The sequence below is a fragment of the Carassius gibelio genome, chromosome A22 (genome assembly GCF_023724105.1).
Source record: "Carassius gibelio isolate Cgi1373 ecotype wild population from Czech Republic chromosome A22, carGib1.2-hapl.c, whole genome shotgun sequence".
Lineage (NCBI taxonomy): Eukaryota > Metazoa > Chordata > Actinopteri > Cypriniformes > Cyprinidae > Carassius > Carassius gibelio.
This window is the reverse complement of record NC_068392.1, coordinates 575384-594687: the sequence shown is the minus strand read 5'-3', so window position 1 is coordinate 594687 and position 19304 is coordinate 575384. Positions and strand designations below refer to the sequence as shown.

The 19304-nt window shown below is 52.4% G+C and overlaps 1 protein-coding gene across 1 annotated transcript in view; it reads right to left on the bottom strand.

Annotated features, from left to right (window-relative positions):
- Positions 1-19304, bottom strand: part of LOC127942991 (hornerin-like) — a 225032-nt gene that overhangs the window by 159652 nt on the left and 46076 nt on the right. Inside the window, exons 4-5 of the mRNA XM_052539059.1 lie at positions 15667-16032; positions 6453-6644 (exon numbers count right to left, since the gene is read on the bottom strand). Of these exons, the coding sequence (XP_052395019.1) occupies positions 6453-6644; positions 15667-16032 (558 nt within the window). The remainder of the gene's footprint in view (positions 1-6452; positions 6645-15666; positions 16033-19304) is intronic.

Genomic DNA, 19304 nt, shown 5'->3' with positions numbered 1-19304 from the left:
TTAAACACTGACCCGCAGCAAAGGACTGATTAACTTGTAATCCATAGCCAGATAACTGAAATGAAGAACGAACTGCAATATTTCATAAAAGTACTAGTCAAACCATAGGATGGGTGTTAATTATTTTACTGTTCACATAATATTTTAGCTATAAAGCCGTATTTCAATTGCACGTAAATGGTTTGACTAGCAAAGACCCTAATGTTTCATAGTATTTATGTTTAAATTATACTGAAAACATTACACTGTTATGAAAATACTTGCAGTTTTGTAAAAGGTCTCATTAGGATTGTCTCATTACACCGTTTTGACCAGTAGGTGGAACCCGCGTGACACGAGTCAAATGACTCAAAACGGTGTATCTTTTTGTTGTTGACCGTCTGCCGCAGGATCATATATTTCTCCGTGCAATTCGCTAACAGGGGTCCATTGTTCATTCCAGTCATAGTTTTGCAGAAGAAGAGTAAAGGTTTAAATGATTATATTTTTTTTTTAAATGGCCAAAGCAAGTGAAAACTGGGATGAAGACAGTGTGATCAACATTCTCAAAAACTAAAGTCTTTCATTCCCCCTTTTTCACCCCATTTATTTGACATGTAGACCTTTACTAACAACAGAGTTTAGCTCCAAACCTAGTTAAACACACCTAGTGGCCCTGAAAGACCGGAGTTGCCTATCCCTGATCTACAGCAAGCCTCTGTCTGTTTCATGTTGGACTCTTCAAACGAAAAAGGCATTGAGGTTTCTTTCAGTGTTTGAGCCGTCTTGCGGTTTCTGAATTCCATTTACATACAAATAGCTAGTTAGTGTATAGTTTTAAATGAAACTAAATTTTTACCGTTAGTATAGGTGAGACAAGAGTGATTAGAAATTTAAGAATTAAACTTCATTGCATTTAAACAGTTCTGCTCACGTAAAAGGTTTCTATTTGGATGAGGGTAAGCCTCTATGAAACTACACATTACTCAGCAGAGAGTTTACGAACTACGTCCTGACTTACGAACAACTGGTGCAACCAAATAGTGTAGATTTAGTCACAAACTAGCTAGTGGTTATTAAAGCCTTGTGGTCTTAACGTTCTAATTTAAGAACTTACGAATGGCTGGTGCAACCCTACCCAGGTCTCAAGGAGAGGAACTTAAAAGCACTGAGAGAAACAGCCAAATAATACCAAAAAAAAACCCAACTCTTCAAATCAAGCAATTCTTTATTTGAGGTGGAGCAGACCGAAAAGCTTTCAAAACAGTTGAGCAAACAAGGAAACCATGCCATAGGATTAACACTGAATTGAAAAGATCTCCAGTAAGCATTAAGCAAAAGTCCCATGTCCACTTCGATGACCACATCCCTGACCCTTCTGTTGACTTCTTCCCTGACCTCTTCCACTTCCATGTCCCTGTACCTGGCCTTGACAGCTTCCCTGACCCTGTCCGCTTCCCTGACCTTGTCCCTGTCCCTGACCCTGGCCTTGTCCCTGACCGCTTCCCTGACCTTGTCCCTGTCCCTGACCCTGGCCTTGTCCCTGACCGCTTCCCTGACCCTGGCCTTGTCCCTGACCTTGTCCCTGACCGCTTCCCTGGCCTTGTCCCTGACCGCTTCCCTGGCCCTGTCCCTGGCCGCTTCCCTGGCCCTGTCCCTGACCCTGTCCCTGACCGCGTCCCTGGCCCTGTCCCTGGCCTTGTCCGCTTCCCTGGCCCTGACCGCTTCCCTGGCCTTGTCCCTGGCCTTGTCCGCTTCCCTGGCCCTGACCGCTTCCCTGGCCTTGTCCCTGACCGCTTCCCTGGCCTTGTCCCTGACCCTGTCCCTGGCCGCTTCCCTGGCCCTGTCCCTGGCCGCTTCCCTGGCCTTGTCCCTGACCCTGTCCCTGGCCGCTTCCCTGGCCCTGTCCCTGGCCGCTTCCCTGGCCTTGTCCCTGACCCTGTCCCTGACCCTGTCCCTGGCCGCTTCCCTGGCCCTGTCCCTGGCCGCTTCCCTGGCCCTGTCCCTGGCCCTGTCCCTGACCGCTTCCCTGACCCTGTCCCTGACCCTGTCCCTGACCGCTTCCCTGGCCCTGTCCCTGACCGCTTCCCTGTCCCTGTCCGCTTCCCTGGCCCTGTCCCTGACCGCTTCCCTGTCCCTGTCCCTGACCGCTTCCCTGTCCCTGACCCTGTCCCTGACCGCTTCCCTGGCCCTGTCCCTGTCCCTGACCGCTTCCCTGGCCCTGTCCCTGTCCCTGACCGCTTCCCTGGCCCTGTCCCTGACCTTGTCCCTGACCGCTTCCTTGTCCCTGACCTTGACCTTGACCTTGGCCTTGTCCCTGTCCTTGGCCCTGACCCTGGCCTTGGCCCTGGCCCTGACCCTGGCCTTGTCCCTGGCCTTGTCCCTGACCCTGGCCGCGTCCCTGGCCTTGGCCCTGACCCTGGCCGCGTCCCTGGCCTTGGCCCTGACCCTGGCCGCGTCCCTGGCCTTGGCCCTGGCCCTGTCCTTGGCCCTGACCGCTTCCCTGGCCCTGTCCTTGGCCTTGTCCCTGGCCTTGGCCTTGTCCCTGTCCCTGGCCTTGTCCCTGTCCCTGTCCCTGGCCCTGTCCCTGGCCTTGTCCCTGGCCCTGTCCCTGGCCCTGTCCCTGGCCCTGTCCCTGGCCCTGGCCCTGGCCTTGGCCCTGTCCTTGGCCCTGACCCTGGCCCTGTCCCTGACCGCTTCCTTGGCCTTGTCCCTGACCACTTCCCTGGCCTTGTCCCTGACCGCTTCCCTGGCCTTGTCCCTGTCCCTGGCCTTGTCCTTGTCCCTGGCCCTGGCCGCTTCCCTGGCCCTGTCCCTGACCGCTTCCCTGGCCCTGGCCCTGACCTTGTCCCTGACCGCTTCCCTGGCCTTGTCCCTGACCGCTTCCCTGGCCCTGTCCCTGACCCTGTCCGCTTCCCTGGCCTTGTCCCAGACCCTGACCGCTTCCCTGGCCCTGTCCCTGACCCTGACCCTGTCCCTGGCCCTGGCCTTGTCCCTGGCCCTGACCGCTTCCCTGGCCTTGTCCCTGACCCTGTCCCTGACCGCTTCCCTGGCCCTGGCCCTGTCCCTGGCCCTGGCCTTGTCCCTGGCCGCTTCCCTGGCCTTGTCCCTGGCCTTGTCCCTGACCGCTTCCCTGACCTTGTCCCTGTCCCTGACCGCGTCCCTGACCGCGTCCCTGGCCCTGACCGCTTCCCTGGCCTTGTCCCTGACCTTGTCCCTGGCCCAGTCCCTGTCCACTTCCCTGGCCCTGTCCCTGACCCTGGCCGCTTCCCTGGCCCTGTCCCTGACCCTGGCCGCTTCCCTGGCCCTGTCCCTGACCCTGGCCGCTTCCCTGGCCCTGTCCCTGACCCTGGCCGCTTCCCTGGCCCTGTCCCTGACCCTGGCCGCTTCCCTGGCCCTGTCCCTGACCCTGGCCGCTTCCCTGGCCCTGTCCCTGACCCTGGCCGCTTCCCTGGCCCTGTCCACGAACCGGTCCATGTCCCTGACAGCTCATCTGACCTCTTCCCTGACCACGTGGTTCGCTGCATGCAAAGCCACCGGTGGTTGGGCAACACTTCTGTGTGGCAGGACACTGGCCATCATGGAAACAGCTTTCAGCACACAGTGGGATCATCTCTGGTAAGGGACACTGACCCGGCTTCACTGCGTGCACACAGACGGTCAGCTTTAGTTTGTGCACATAGTCAGCCACTTCAATATACAGCACGACACACTCAAAGCATGAACAGCAAGTTAGTATTATTCCTCTTTTGTGAAGTCATCCTGTGCATTAATCTATCCTAAGTGATAGATTCAAAACCTACTTCAGACGAGAACAAGGAAAAATTTCTGCTTAAAACCAACATGGAATTCAACGGGTTACGGGTGTTGTTTTAAGACCCTTAGCAGCCATTAAATGAAACTCACTGAAAACAGGCAGCACACAAACAGGCCCACAGTCAAATCGACAGCATTTGTGTCCTCCAGGGCAGTCTTCATCAGAAGAACATCCTCGACGGGCCGGCACGAACGTCAGCGTCGCCGGACAAAAACCATCCACTAGAGGATTCAAGAGGATCATTTTCAGAGGCCAGAGAGTGTGGCTTCAGCATTTGTGTATCAGGGCTTTAAATACAGATTCTACGTGTCTGTTCAGATCAAGACTTTTAAAGCCTACACATTCCTAAACTGTTAATTACTCTCTAACACTGAGCCACTTGTTTCTGCATTTCTTCAGGTTGTGTAATGAAGTCAACAGATCTCGTCACCTGTGTTACGTCTTTGAATAGCATGAGCGATGCTCAAGTATCCGAACAGATACAACAAAGCAGCAATCAACGAGAAATCCACTCGAGCGGTCATCCTCCCGACCTGTGATCTCACAACAAACTCTGCTGGAAAAGGCCCTGAATTTGTGCGTCAGAAGAAGCACACAAAGCTAAACCAACACGTGTTGCTGCAGTAGCAAACTCTGTGTAAAATGGGTTCCTAAAAAATCCAAGGAGATCAATTCCAACGTTGATCAAGCTCACCTGCCTGTAGCTTTCCAGTAGTCTGGAAGGCCTTAATTAGCTTGTTCAGGTGTGTTTGATGGGGGTTGGATGAGCTGAAAGCTGCATTCAAGCCATGTCATAATAATTAAGGTAGCCTAATTACGAGAGGATTGTGCTTTTCTACGGCAACACAATCAACTGCGAAATGAATCTGCAGTGGTCAGGTGGTACAGCGGTCATGTTGTGATACCGTACAAGAATTAAAATATATATTAATAAGTTCACGGTGTTAATATTTACTCTGAATTCTCTAAACGGGGACAGATATTAAAAGCAGCTGTAACTGTTATGAATATGAGAATATGATGTTAGTTCTTTAAATGTAAACTAGTTGTGAGGGACTGATGTGTTTGTAGCGCCACCCATCGACCATTAAACACTGACCCGCAGCAAAGGACTGATTAACTTGTAATCCATAGCCAGATAACTGAAATGAAGAACGAACTGCAATATTTCATAAAAGTACTAGTCAAACCATAGGATGGGTGTTAATTATTTTACTGTTCACATAATATTTTAGCTATAAAGCCGTATTTCAATTGCACGTAAATGGTTTGACTAGCAAAGACCCTAATGTTTCATAGTATTTATGTTTAAATTATACTGAAAACATTACACTGTTATGAAAATACTTGCAGTTTTGTAAAAGGTCTCATTAGGATTGTCTCATTACACCGTTTTGACCAGTAGGTGGAACCCGCGTGACACGAGTCAAATGACTCAAAACGGTGTATCTTTTTGTTGTTGACCGTCTGCCGCAGGATCATATATTTCTCCGTGCAATTCGCTAACAGGGGTCCATTGTTCATTCCAGTCATAGTTTTGCAGAAGAAGAGTAAAGGTTTAAATGATTATATTTTTTTTTTAAATGGCCAAAGCAAGTGAAAACTGGGATGAAGACAGTGTGATCAACATTCTCAAAAACTAAAGTCTTTCATTCCCCCTTTTTCACCCCATTTATTTGACATGTAGACCTTTACTAACAACAGAGTTTAGCTCCAAACCTAGTTAAACACACCTAGTGGCCCTGAAAGACCGGAGTTGCCTATCCCTGATCTACAGCAAGCCTCTGTCTGTTTCATGTTGGACTCTTCAAACGAAAAAGGCATTGAGGTTTCTTTCAGTGTTTGAGCCGTCTTGCGGTTTCTGAATTCCATTTACATACAAATAGCTAGTTAGTGTATAGTTTTAAATGAAACTAAATTTTTACCGTTAGTATAGGTGAGACAAGAGTGATTAGAAATTTAAGAATTAAACTTCATTGCATTTAAACAGTTCTGCTCACGTAAAAGGTTTCTATTTGGATGAGGGTAAGCCTCTATGAAACTACACATTACTCAGCAGAGAGTTTACGAACTACGTCCTGACTTACGAACAACTGGTGCAACCAAATAGTGTAGATTTAGTCACAAACTAGCTAGTGGTTATTAAAGCCTTGTGGTCTTAACGTTCTAATTTAAGAACTTACGAATGGCTGGTGCAACCCTACCCAGGTCTCAAGGAGAGGAACTTAAAAGCACTGTGAGAAACAGCCAAATAATACCAAAAAAAAACCCAACTCTTCAAATCAAGCAATTCTTTATTTGAGGTGGAGCAGACCGAAAAGCTTTCAAAACAGTTGAGCAAACAAGGAAACCATGCCATAGGATTAACACTGAATTGAAAAGATCTCCAGTAAGCATTAAGCAAAAGTCCCATGTCCACTTCAATGACCACATCCCTGACCCTTCTGTTGACTTCTTCCCTGACCTCTTCCACTTCCATGTCCCTGTACCTGGCCTTGACAGCTTCCCTGACCCTGTCCGCTTCCCTGACCTTGTCCCTGACCGCTTCCCTGACCTTGTCCCTGTCCCTGACCCTGGCCTTGTCCCTGACCGCTTCCCTGACCCTGGCCTTGTCCCTGACCTTGTCCCTGACCGCTTCCCTGGCCTTGTCCCTGACCGCTTCCCTGGCCCTGTCCCTGGCCGCTTCCCTGGCCCTGTCCCTGACCCTGTCCCTGACCGCGTCCCTGGCCCTGTCCCTGGCCTTGTCCGCTTCCCTGGCCCTGACCGCTTCCCTGGCCTTGTCCCTGGCCTTGTCCGCTTCCCTGGCCCTGACCGCTTCCCTGGCCTTGTCCCTGACCGCTTCCCTGGCCTTGTCCCTGACCCTGTCCCTGGCCGCTTCCCTGGCCCTGTCCCTGACCCTGTCCCTGGCCTTGTCCCTGACCCTGTCCCTGGCCGCTTCCCTGGCCCTGTCCCTGGCCGCTTCCCTGGCCTTGTCCCTGACCCTGTCCCTGACCCTGTCCCTGGCCGCTTCCCTGGCCCTGTCCCTGGCCGCTTCCCTGGCCCTGTCCCTGACCGCTTCCCTGACCCTGTCCCTGACCCTGTCCCTGACCGCTTCCCTGGCCCTGTCCCTGACCGCTTCCCTGTCCCTGTCCGCTTCCCTGGCCCTGTCCCTGACCGCTTCCCTGTCCCTGTCCCTGACCGCTTCCCTGTCCCTGACCCTGTCCCTGACCGCTTCCCTGGCCCTGACCCTGTCCCTGACCGCTTCCCTGGCCCTGTCCCTGACCTTGTCCCTGACCGCTTCCTTGTCCCTGACCTTGACCTTGACCTTGGCCTTGTCCCTGTCCTTGGCCCTGACCCTGGCCTTGGCCCTGGCCCTGACCCTGGCCTTGTCCCTGGCCTTGTCCCTGACCCTGGCCGCGTCCCTGGCCTTGGCCCTGACCCTGGCCGCGTCCCTGGCCTTGGCCCTGACCCTGGCCGCGTCCCTGGCCTTGGCCCTGACCCTGGCCGCGTCCCTGGCCTTGTCCCTGGCCCTGTCCTTGGCCCTGACCGCTTCCCTGGCCCTGTCCTTGGCCTTGTCCCTGGCCTTGGCCTTGTCCCTGTCCCTGGCCTTGTCCCTGTCCCTGTCCCTGGCCTTGTCCCTGGCCTTGTCCCTGGCCTTGTCCCTGGCCCTGTCCCTGGCCCTGTCCCTGGCCCTGTCCCTGGCCCTGTCCCTGTCCCTGTCCCTGGCCTTGGCCCTGGCCCTGGCCTTGGCCCTGTCCTTGGCCCTGACCCTGGCCCTGTCCCTGGCCGCTTCCTTGGCCTTGTCCCTGACCGCTTCCCTGGCCTTGTCCCTGACCGCTTCCCTGGCCTTGTCCCTGTCCCTGGCCCTGTCCTTGTCCCTGTCCCTGGCCGCTTCCCTGGCCCTGTCCCTGACCGCTTCCCTGGCCCTGGCCCTGACCTTGTCCCTGACCGCTTCCCTGGCCTTGTCCCTGACCGCTTCCCTGGCCCTGTCCCTGACCCTGTCCGCTTCCCTGGCCTTGTCCCAGACCCTGACCGCTTCCCTGGCCCTGTCCCTGACCCTGACCCTGTCCCTGGCCCTGGCCTTGTCCCTGGCCCTGACCGCTTCCCTGGCCTTGTCCCTGACCCTGTCCCTGACCGCTTCCCTGGCCCTGGCCCTGTCCCTGGCCCTGGCCTTGTCCCTGGCCGCTTCCCTGGCCTTGTCCCTGGCCTTGTCCCTGACCGCTTCCCTGACCTTGTCCCTGTCCCTGACCGCGTCCCTGACCGCGTCCCTGGCCCTGACCGCTTCCCTGGCCTTGTCCCTGACCTTGTCCCTGGCCCAGTCCCTGTCCACTTCCCTGGCCCTGTCCCTGACCCTGGCCGCTTCCCTGGCCCTGTCCCTGACCCTGGCCGCTTCCCTGGCCCTGTCCCTGACCCTGGCCGCTTCCCTGGCCCTGTCCCTGACCCTGGCCGCTTCCCTGGCCCTGTCCACGAACCGGTCCATGTCCCTGACAGCTCATCTGACCTCTTCCCTGACCACGTGGTTCGCTGCATGCAAAGCCACCGGTGGTTGGGCAACACTTCTGTGTGGCAGGACACTGGCCATCATGGAAACAGCTTTCAGCACACAGTGGGATCATCTCTGGTAAGGGACACTGACCCGGCTTCACTGCGTGCACACAGACGGTCAGCTTTAGTTTGTGCACATAGTCAGCCACTTCAATATACAGCACGACACACTCAAAGCATGAACAGCAAGTTAGTATTATTCCTCTTTTGTGAAGTCATCCTGTGCATTAATCTATCCTAAGTGATAGATTCAAAACCTACTTCAGACGAGAACAAGGAAAAATTTCTGCTTAAAACCAACATGGAATTCAACGGGTTACGGGTGTTGTTTTAAGACCCTTAGCAGCCATTAAATGAAACTCACTGAAAACAGGCAGCACACAAACAGGCCCACAGTCAAATCGACAGCATTTGTGTCCTCCAGGGCAGTCTTCATCAGAAGAACATCCTCGACGGGCCGGCACGAACGTCAGCGTCGCCGGACAAAAACCATCCACTAGAGGATTCAAGAGGATCATTTTCAGAGGCCAGAGAGTGTGGCTTCAGCATTTGTGTATCAGGGCTTTAAATACAGATTCTACGTGTCTGTTCAGATCAAGACTTTTAAAGCCTACACATTCCTAAACTGTTAATTACTCTCTAACACTGAGCCACTTGTTTCTGCATTTCTTCAGGTTGTGTAATGAAGTCAACAGATCTTGTCACCTGTGTTACGTCTTTGAATAGCATGAGCGATGCTCAAGTATCCGAACAGATACAACAAAGCAGCAATCAACGAGAAATCCACTCGAGCGGTCATCCTCCCGACCTGTGATCTCACAACAAACTCTGCTGGAAAAGGCCCTGAATTTGTGCGTCAGAAGAAGCACACAAAGCTAAACCAACACGTGTTGCTGCAGTAGCAAACTCTGTGTAAAATGGGTTCCTAAAAAATCCAAGGAGATCAATTCCAACGTTGATCAAGCTCACCTGCCTGTAGCTTTCCAGTAGTCTGGAAGGCCTTAATTAGCTTGTTCAGGTGTGTTTGATGGGGGTTGGATGAGCTGAAAGCTGCATTCAAGCCATGTCATAATAATTAAGGTAGCCTAATTACGAGAGGATTGTGCTTTTCTACGGCAACACAATCAACTGCGAAATGAATCTGCAGTGGTCAGGTGGTACAGCGGTCATGTTGTGATACCGTACAAGAATTAAAATATATATTAATAAGTTCACGGTGTTAATATTTACTCTGAATTCTCTAAACGGGGACAGATATTAAAAGCAGCTGTAACTGTTATGAATATGAGAATATGATGTTAGTTCTTTAAATGTAAACTAGTTGTGAGGGACTGATGTGTTTGTAGCGCCACCCATCGACCATTAAACACTGACCCGCAGCAAAGGACTGATTAACTTGTAATCCATAGCCAGATAACTGAAATGAAGAACGAACTGCAATATTTCATAAAAGTACTAGTCAAACCATAGGATGGGTGTTAATTATTTTACTGTTCACATAATATTTTAGCTATAAAGCCGTATTTCAATTGCACGTAAATGGTTTGACTAGCAAAGACCCTAATGTTTCATAGTATTTATGTTTAAATTATACTGAAAACATTACACTGTTATGAAAATACTTGCAGTTTTGTAAAAGGTCTCATTAGGATTGTCTCATTACACCGTTTTGACCAGTAGGTGGAACCCGCGTGACACGAGTCAAATGACTCAAAACGGTGTATCTTTTTGTTGTTGACCGTATGCCGCAGGATCATATATTTCTCCGTGCAATTCGCTAACAGGGGTCCATTGTTCATTCCAGTCATAGTTTTGCAGAAGAAGAGTAAAGGTTTAAATGATTATATATTTTTTTTTAAATGGCCAAAGCAAGTGAAAACTGGGATGAAGACAGTGTGATCAACATTCTCAAAAACTAAAGTCTTTCATTCCCCCTTTTTCACCCCATTTATTTGACATGTAGACCTTTACTAACAACAGAGTTTAGCTCCAAACCTAGTTAAACACACCTAGTGGCCCTGAAAGACCGGAGTTGCCTATCCCTGATCTACAGCAAGCCTCTGTCTGTTTCATGTTGGACTCTTCAAACGAAAAAGGCATTGAGGTTTCTTTCAGTGTTTGAGCCGTCTTGCGGTTTCTGAATTCCATTTACATACAAATAGCTAGTTAGTGTATAGTTTTAAATGAAACTAAATTTTTACCGTTAGTATAGGTGAGACAAGAGTGATTAGAAATTTAAGAATTAAACTTCATTGCATTTAAACAGTTCTGCTCACGTAAAAGGTTTCTATTTGGATGAGGGTAAGCCTCTATGAAACTACACATTACTCAGCAGAGAGTTTACGAACTACGTCCTGACTTACGAACAACTGGTGCAACCAAATAGTGTAGATTTAGTCACAAACTAGCTAGTGGTTATTAAAGCCTTGTGGTCTTAACGTTCTAATTTAAGAACTTACGAATGGCTGGTGCAACCCTACCCAGGTCTCAAGGAGAGGAACTTAAAAGCACTGTGAGAAACAGCCAAATAATACCAAAAAAAACCCAACTCTTCAAATCAAGCAATTCTTTATTTGAGGTGGAGCAGACCGAAAAGCTTTCAAAACAGTTGAGCAAACAAGGAAACCATGCCATAGGATTAACACTGAATTGAAAAGATCTCCAGTAAGCATTAAGCAAAAGTCCCATGTCCACTTCAATGACCACATCCCTGACCCTTCTGTTGACTTCTTCCCTGACCTCTTCCACTTCCATGTCCCTGTACCTGGCCTTGACAGCTTCCCTGACCCTGTCCGCTTCCCTGACCTTGTCCCTGACCGCTTCCCTGACCTTGTCCCTGTCCCTGACCCTGGCCTTGTCCCTGACCGCTTCCCTGACCCTGGCCTTGTCCCTGACCGCTTCCCTGGCCCTGACCGCTTTCCTGGCCTTGTCCCTGGCCCTGTCCCTGACCGCTTCCCTGGCCCTGTCCCTGACCGCTTCCCTGACCCTGTCCCTGACCCTGTCCCTGACCGCTTCCCTGGCCCTGTCCCTGACCGCTTCCCTGTCCCTGTCCGCTTCCCTGGCCCTGTCCCTGACCGCTTCCCTGTCCCTGTCCCTGACCGCTTCCCTGTCCCTGACCCTGTCCCTGACCGCTTCCCTGGCCCTGTCCCTGTCCCTGACCGCTTCCCTGGCCCTGTCCCTGACCTTGTCCCTGACCGCTTCCTTGTCCCTGACCTTGACCTTGGCCTTGTCCCTGTCCTTGGCCCTGACCCTGGCCTTGGCCCTGGCCCTGACCCTGGCCTTGTCCCTGGCCTTGTCCCTGGCCTTGTCCCTGACCCTGGCCGCGTCCCTGGCCTTGGCCCTGACCCTGGCCGCGTCCCTGGCCTTGGCCCTGACCCTGGCCGCGTCCCTGGCCTTGTCCCTGGCCCTGTCCTTGGCCCTGACCGCTTCCCTGGCCCTGTCCTTGGCCTTGTCCCTGGACTTGGCCTTGTCCCTGTCCCTGGCCTTGTCCCTGTCCCTGTCCCTGGCCTTGTCCCTGGCCTTGTCCCTGGCCTTGTCCCTGGCCTTGTCCCTGGCCTTGTCCCTGGCCCTGTCCCTGGCCCTGTCCCTGGCCCTGGCCTTGGCCCTGGCCCTGGCCTTGGCCCTGTCCTTGGCCCTGACCCTGGCCCTGTCCCTGACCGCTTCCTTGGCCTTGTCCCTGACCGCTTCCCTGGCCTTGTCCCTGACCGCTTCCCTGGCCTTGTCCCTGTCCCTGGCCCTGTCCTTGTCCCTGTCCCTGGCCGCTTCCCTGGCCCTGTCCCTGACCGCTTCCCTGGCCCTGGCCCTGACCTTGTCCCTGACCGCTTCCCTGGCCTTGTCCCTGACCGCTTCCCTGGCCCTGTCCCTGACCCTGTCCGCTTCCCTGGCCTTGTCCCAGACCCTGACCGCTTCCCTGGCCCTGTCCCTGACCCTGACCCTGTCCCTGGCCCTGGCCTTGTCCCTGGCCCTGACCGCTTCCCTGGCCTTGTCCCTGACCCTGTCCCTGACCGCTTCCCTGGCCCTGGCCCTGTCCCTGGCCCTGGCCTTGTCCCTGGCCGCTTCCCTGGCCTTGTCCCTGGCCTTGTCCCTGACCGCTTCCCTGACCTTGTCCCTGTCCCTGACCGCGTCCCTGGCCCTGACCGCTTCCCTGGCCTTGTCCCTGACCTTGTCCCTGGCCCAGTCCCTGTCCACTTCCCTGGCCCTGTCCCTGACCCTGGCCGCTTCCCTGGCCCTGTCCCTGACCCTGGCCGCTTCCCTGGCCCTGTCCCTGACCCTGGCCGCTTCCCTGGCCCTGTCCCTGACCCTGGCCGCTTCCCTGGCCCTGTCCCTGACCCTGGCCGCTTCCCTGGCCCTGTCCCTGACCCTGGCCGCTTCCCTGGCCCTGTCCCTGACCCTGGCCGCTTCCCTGGCCCTGTCCACGAACCGGTCCATGTCCCTGACAGCTCATCTGACCTCTTCCCTGACCACGTGGTTCGCTGCATGCAAAGCCACCGGTGGTTGGGCAACACTTCTGTGTGGCAGGACACTGGCCATCATGGAAACAGCTTTCAGCACACAGTGGGATCATCTCTGGTAAGGGACACTGACCCGGCTTCACTGCGTGCACACAGACGGTCAGCTTTAGTTTGTGCACATAGTCAGCCACTTCAATATACAGCACGACACACTCAAAGCATGAACAGCAAGTTAGTATTATTCCTCTTTTGTGAAGTCATCCTGTGCATTAATCTATCCTAAGTGATAGATTCAAAACCTACTTCAGACGAGAACAAGGAAAAATTTCTGCTTAAAACCAACATGGAATTCAACGGGTTACGGGTGTTGTTTTAAGACCCTTAGCAGCCATTAAATGAAACTCACTGAAAACAGGCAGCACACAAACAGGCCCACAGTCAAATCGACAGCATTTGTGTCCTCCAGGGCAGTCTTCATCAGAAGAACATCCTCGACGGGCCGGCACGAACGTCAGCGTCGCCGGACAAAAACCATCCACTAGAGGATTCAAGAGGATCATTTTCAGAGGCCAGAGAGTGTGGCTTCAGCATTTGTGTATCAGGGCTTTAAATACAGATTCTACGTGTCTGTTCAGATCAAGACTTTTAAAGCCTACACATTCCTAAACTGTTAATTACTCTCTAACACTGAGCCACTTGTTTCTGCATTTCTTCAGGTTGTGTAATGAAGTCAACAGATCTTGTCACCTGTGTTACGTCTTTGAATAGCATGAGCGATGCTCAAGTATCCGAACAGATACAACAAAGCAGCAATCAACGAGAAATCCACTCGAGCGGTCATCCTCCCGACCTGTGATCTCACAACAAACTCTGCTGGAAAAGGCCCTGAATTTGTGCGTCAGAAGAAGCACACAAAGCTAAACCAACACGTGTTGCTGCAGTAGCAAACTCTGTGTAAAATGGGTTCCTAAAAAATCCAAGGAGATCAATTCCAACGTTGATCAAGCTCACCTGCCTGTAGCTTTCCAGTAGTCTGGAAGGCCTTAATTAGCTTGTTCAGGTGTGTTTGATGGGGGTTGGATGAGCTGAAAGCTGCATTCAAGCCATGTCATAATAATTAAGGTAGCCTAATTACGAGAGGATTGTGCTTTTCTACGGCAACACAATCAACTGCGAAATGAATCTGCAGTGGTCAGGTGGTACAGCGGTCATGTTGTGATACCGTACAAGAATTAAAATATATATTAATAAGTTCACGGTGTTAATATTTACTCTGAATTCTCTAAACGGGGACAGATATTAAAAGCAGCTGTAACTGTTATGAATATGAGAATATGATGTTAGTTCTTTAAATGTAAACTAGTTGTGAGGGACTGATGTGTTTGTAGCGCCACCCATCGACCATTAAACACTGACCCGCAGCAAAGGACTGATTAACTTGTAATCCATAGCCAGATAACTGAAATGAAGAACGAACTGCAATATTTCATAAAAGTACTAGTCAAACCATAGGATGGGTGTTAATTATTTTACTGTTCACATAATATTTTAGCTATAAAGCCGTATTTCAATTGCACGTAAATGGTTTGACTAGCAAAGACCCTAATGTTTCATAGTATTTATGTTTAAATTATACTGAAAACATTACACTGTTATGAAAATACTTGCAGTTTTGTAAAAGGTCTCATTAGGATTGTCTCATTACACCGTTTTGACCAGTAGGTGGAACCCGCGTGACACGAGTCAAATGACTCAAAACGGTGTATCTTTTTGTTGTTGACCGTATGCCGCAGGATCATATATTTCTCCGTGCAATTCGCTAACAGGGGTCCATTGTTCATTCCAGTCATAGTTTTGCAGAAGAAGAGTAAAGGTTTAAATGATTATATATTTTTTTTTAAATGGCCAAAGCAAGTGAAAACTGGGATGAAGACAGTGTGATCAACATTCTCAAAAACTAAAGTCTTTCATTCCCCCTTTTTCACCCCATTTATTTGACATGTAGACCTTTACTAACAACAGAGTTTAGCTCCAAACCTAGTTAAACACACCTAGTGGCCCTGAAAGACCGGAGTTGCCTATCCCTGATCTACAGCAAGCCTCTGTCTGTTTCATGTTGGACTCTTCAAACGAAAAAGGCATTGAGGTTTCTTTCAGTGTTTGAGCCGTCTTGCGGTTTCTGAATTCCATTTACATACAAATAGCTAGTTAGTGTATAGTTTTAAATGAAACTAAATTTTTACCGTTAGTATAGGTGAGACAAGAGTGATTAGAAATTTAAGAATTAAACTTCATTGCATTTAAACAGTTCTGCTCACGTAAAAGGTTTCTATTTGGATGAGGGTAAGCCTCTATGAAACTACACATTACTCAGCAGAGAGTTTACGAACTACGTCCTGACTTACGAACAACTGGTGCAACCAAATAGTGTAGATTTAGTCACAAACTAGCTAGTGGTTATTAAAGCCTTGTGGTCTTAACGTTCTAATTTAAGAACTTACGAATGGCTGGTGCAACCCTACCCAGGTCTCAAGGAGAGGAACTTAAAAGCACTGTGAGAAACAGCCAAATAATACCAAAAAAAACCCAACTCTTCAAATCAAGCAATTCTTTATTTGAGGTGGAGCAGACCGAAAAGCTTTCAAAACAGTTGAGCAAACAAGGAAACCATGCCATAGGATTAACACTGAATTGAAAAGATCTCCAGTAAGCATTAAGCAAAAGTCCCATGTCCACTTCAATGACCACATCCCTGACCCTTCTGTTGACTTCTTCCCTGACCTCTTCCACTTCCATGTCCCTGTACCTGGCCTTGACAGCTTCCCTGACCCTGTCCGCTTCCCTGACCTTGTCCCTGTCCCTGACCCTGGCCTTGTCCCTGACCGCTTCCCTGACCTTGTCCCTGTCCCTGACCCTGGCCTTGTCCCTGACCGCTTCCCTGACCCTGGCCTTGTCCCTGACCTTGTCCCTGACCGCTTCCCTGGCCTTGTCCCTGACCGCTTCCCTGGCCCTGTCCCTGGCCGCTTCCCTGGCCCTGTCCCTGACCCTGTCCCTGACCGCGTCCCTGGCCCTGTCCCTGGCCGCTTCCCTGGCCTTGTCCCTGGCCTTGTCCGCTTCCCTGGCCCTGACCGCTTCCCTGGCCTTGTCCCTGACCCTGTCCCTGGCCGCTTCCCTGGCCCTGTCCCTGGCCGCTTCCCTGGCCTTGTCCCTGACCCTGTCCCTGGCCGCTTCCCTGGCCCTGTCCCTGGCCGCTTCCCTGGCCTTGTCCCTGACCCTGTCCCTGACCCTGTCCCTGGCCGCTTCCCTGGCCCTGTCCCTGGCCGCTTCCCTGGCCCTGTCCCTGGCCCTGTCCCTGACCGCTTCCCTGACCCTGTCCCTGACCCTGTCCCTGACCGCTTCCCTGGCCCTGTCCCTGACCGCTTCCCTGTCCCTGACCGCTTCCCTGTCCCTGTCCCTGACCGCTTCCCTGTCCCTGTCCCTGACCGCTTCCCTGTCCCTGACCCTGTCCCTGACCGCTTCCCTGGCCCTGTCCCTGTCCCTGACCGCTTCCCTGGCCCTGTCCCTGACCTTGTCCCTGACCGCTTCCTTGTCCCTGACCTTGACCTTGACCTTGGCCTTGTCCCTGTCCTTGGCCCTGACCCTGGCCTTGGCCCTGGCCCTGACCCTGGCCTTGTCCCTGGCCTTGTCCCTGACCCTGGCCGCGTCCCTGGCCTTGGCCCTGACCCTGGCCGCGTCCCTGGCCTTGTCCCTGACCCTGGCCGCGTCCCTGGCCCTGTCCTTGGCCCTGACCGCTTCCCTGGCCCTGTCCTTGGCCTTGTCCCTGGCCTTGGCCTTGTCCCTGTCCCTGGCCTTGTCCCTGGCCTTGTCCCTGGCCTTGTCCCTGGCCTTGTCCCTGGCCTTGTCCCTGGCCTTGTCCCTGGCCTTGTCCCTGGCCTTGTCCCTGGCCTTGTCCCTGGCCTTGTCCCTGGCCCTGTCCCTGGCCCTGTCCCTGGCCCTGTCCCTGGCCCTGTCCCTGGCCCTGTCCCTGGCCTTGGCCCTGGCCCTGGCCTTGGCCCTGGCCCTGGCCTTGGCCCTGTCCTTGGCCCTGACCCTGGCCCTGTCCCTGACCGCTTCCTTGGCCTTGTCCCTGACCGCTTCCCTGGCCTTGTCCCTGACCGCTTCCCTGGCCTTGTCCCTGTCCCTGGCCCTGTCCTTGTCCCTGTCCCTGACCGCTTCCCTGGCCCTGGCCCTGACCTTGTCCCTGACCGCTTCCCTGGCCTTGTCCCTGACCGCTTCCCTGGCCCTGTCCCTGACCCTGTCCGCTTCCCTGGCCTTGTCCCAGACCCTGACCGCTTCCCTGGCCCTGTCCCTGACCCTGACCCTGTCCCTGGCCCTGGCCTTGTCCCTGGCCCTGACCGCTTCCCTGGCCTTGTCCCTGACCCTGTCCCTGACCGCTTCCCTGGCCCTGGCCCTGTCCCTGGCCCTGGCCCTGGCCTTGTCCCTGGCCGCTTCCCTGGCCTTGTCCCTGGCCTTGTCCCTGGCCTTGTCCCTGACCGCTTCCCTGACCTTGTCCCTGTCCCTGACCGCGTCCCTGACCGCGTCCCTGGCCCTGACCGCTTCCCTGGCCTTGTCCCTGACCTTGTCCCTGGCCCAGTCCCTGTCCACTTCCCTGGCCCTGTCCCTGACCCTGGCCGCTTCCCTGGCCCTGTCCCTGACCTTGGCCGCTTCCCTGGCCCTGTCCCTGACCCTGGCCGCTTCCCTGGCCCTGTCCCTGACCCTGGCCGCTTCCCTGGCCCTGTCCCTGACCCTGGCCGCTTCCCTGGCCCTGTCCCTGACCCTGGCCGCTTCCCTGGCCCTGTCCGCTTCCCTGGCCCTGTCCCTGACCCTGGCCGCTTCCCTGGCCCTGTCCCTGACCCTGGCCGCTTCCCTGGCCCTGTCCACGAACCGGTCCATGTCCCTGACAGCTCATCTGACCTCTTCCCTGACCACGTGGTTCGCTGCATGCAAAGCCACCGGTGGTTGGGCAACACTTCTGTGTGGCAGGACACTGGCCATCATGGAAACAGCTTTCAGCACACAGTGGGATCATCTCTGGTAAGGGACACTGACCCGGCTTCACTGCGTGCACACAGACGGTCAGCTTTAGTTTGTGCACATAGTCAGCCACTTCAATATACAGCACGACACACTCAAAGCATGAACAGCAAGTTAGTATTATTCCTCTTTTGTGAAGTCATCCTGTGCATTAATCTATCCTAAGTGATAGATTCAAAACCTACTTCAGACGAGAACAAGGAAAAATTTCTGCTTAAAACCAACATGGAATTCAACGGGTTACGGGTGTTGTTTTAAGACCCTTAGCAGCCATTAAATGAAACTCACTGAAAACAGGCAGCACACAAACAGGCCCACAGTCAAATCGACAGCATTTGTGTCCTCCAGGGCAGTCTTCATCAGAAGAACATCCTCGACGGGCCGGCACGAACGTCAGCGTCGCCGGACAAAAACCATCCACTAGAGGATTCAAGAGGATCATTTTCAGAGGCCAGAGAGTGTGGCTTCAGCATTTGTGTATCAGGGCTTTAAATACAGATTCTACGTGTCTGTTCAGATCAAGACTTTTAAAGCCTACACATTCCTAAACTGTTAATTACTCTCTAACACTGAGCCACTTGTTTCTGCATTTCTTCAGGTTGTGTAATGAAGTCAACAGATCTTGTCACCTGTGTTACGTCTTTGAATAGCATGAGCGATGCTCAAGTATCCGAACAGATACAACAAAGCAGCAATCAACGAGAAATCCACTCGAGCGGTCATCCTCCCGACCTGTGATCTCACAACAAACTCTGCTGGAAAAGGCCCTGAATTTGTGCGTCAGAAGAAGCACACAAAGCTAAACCAACACGTGTTGCTGCAGTAGCAAACTCTGTGTAAAATGGGTTCCTAAAAAATCCAAGGAGATCAATTCCAACGTTGATCAAGCTCACCTGCCTGTAGCTTTCCAGTAGTCTGGAAGGCCTTAATTAGCTTGTTCAGGTGTGTTTGATGGGGGTTGGATGAGCTGAAAGCTGCATTCAAGCCATGTCATAATAATTAAGGTAGCCTAATTACGAGAGGATTGTGCTTTTCTACGGCAACACAATCAACTGCGAAATGAATCTGCAGTGGTCAGGTGGTACAGCGGTCATGTTGTGATACCGTACAAGAATTAAAATATATATTAATAAGTTCACGGTGTTAATATTTACTCTGAATTCTCTAAACGGGGACAGATATTAAAAGCAGCTGTAACTGTTATGAATATGAGAATATGATGTTAGTTCTTTAAATGTAAACTAGTTGTGAGGGACTGATGTGTTTGTAGCGCCACCCATCGACCATTAAACACTGACCCGCAGCACAGGACTGATTAACTTGTAATCCATAGCCAGATAACTGAAATGAAGAACGAACTGCAATATTTCATAAAAGTACTAGTCAAACCATAGGATGGGTGTTAATTATTTTACTGTTCACATAATATTTTAGCTATAAAGCCGTATTTCAATTGCACG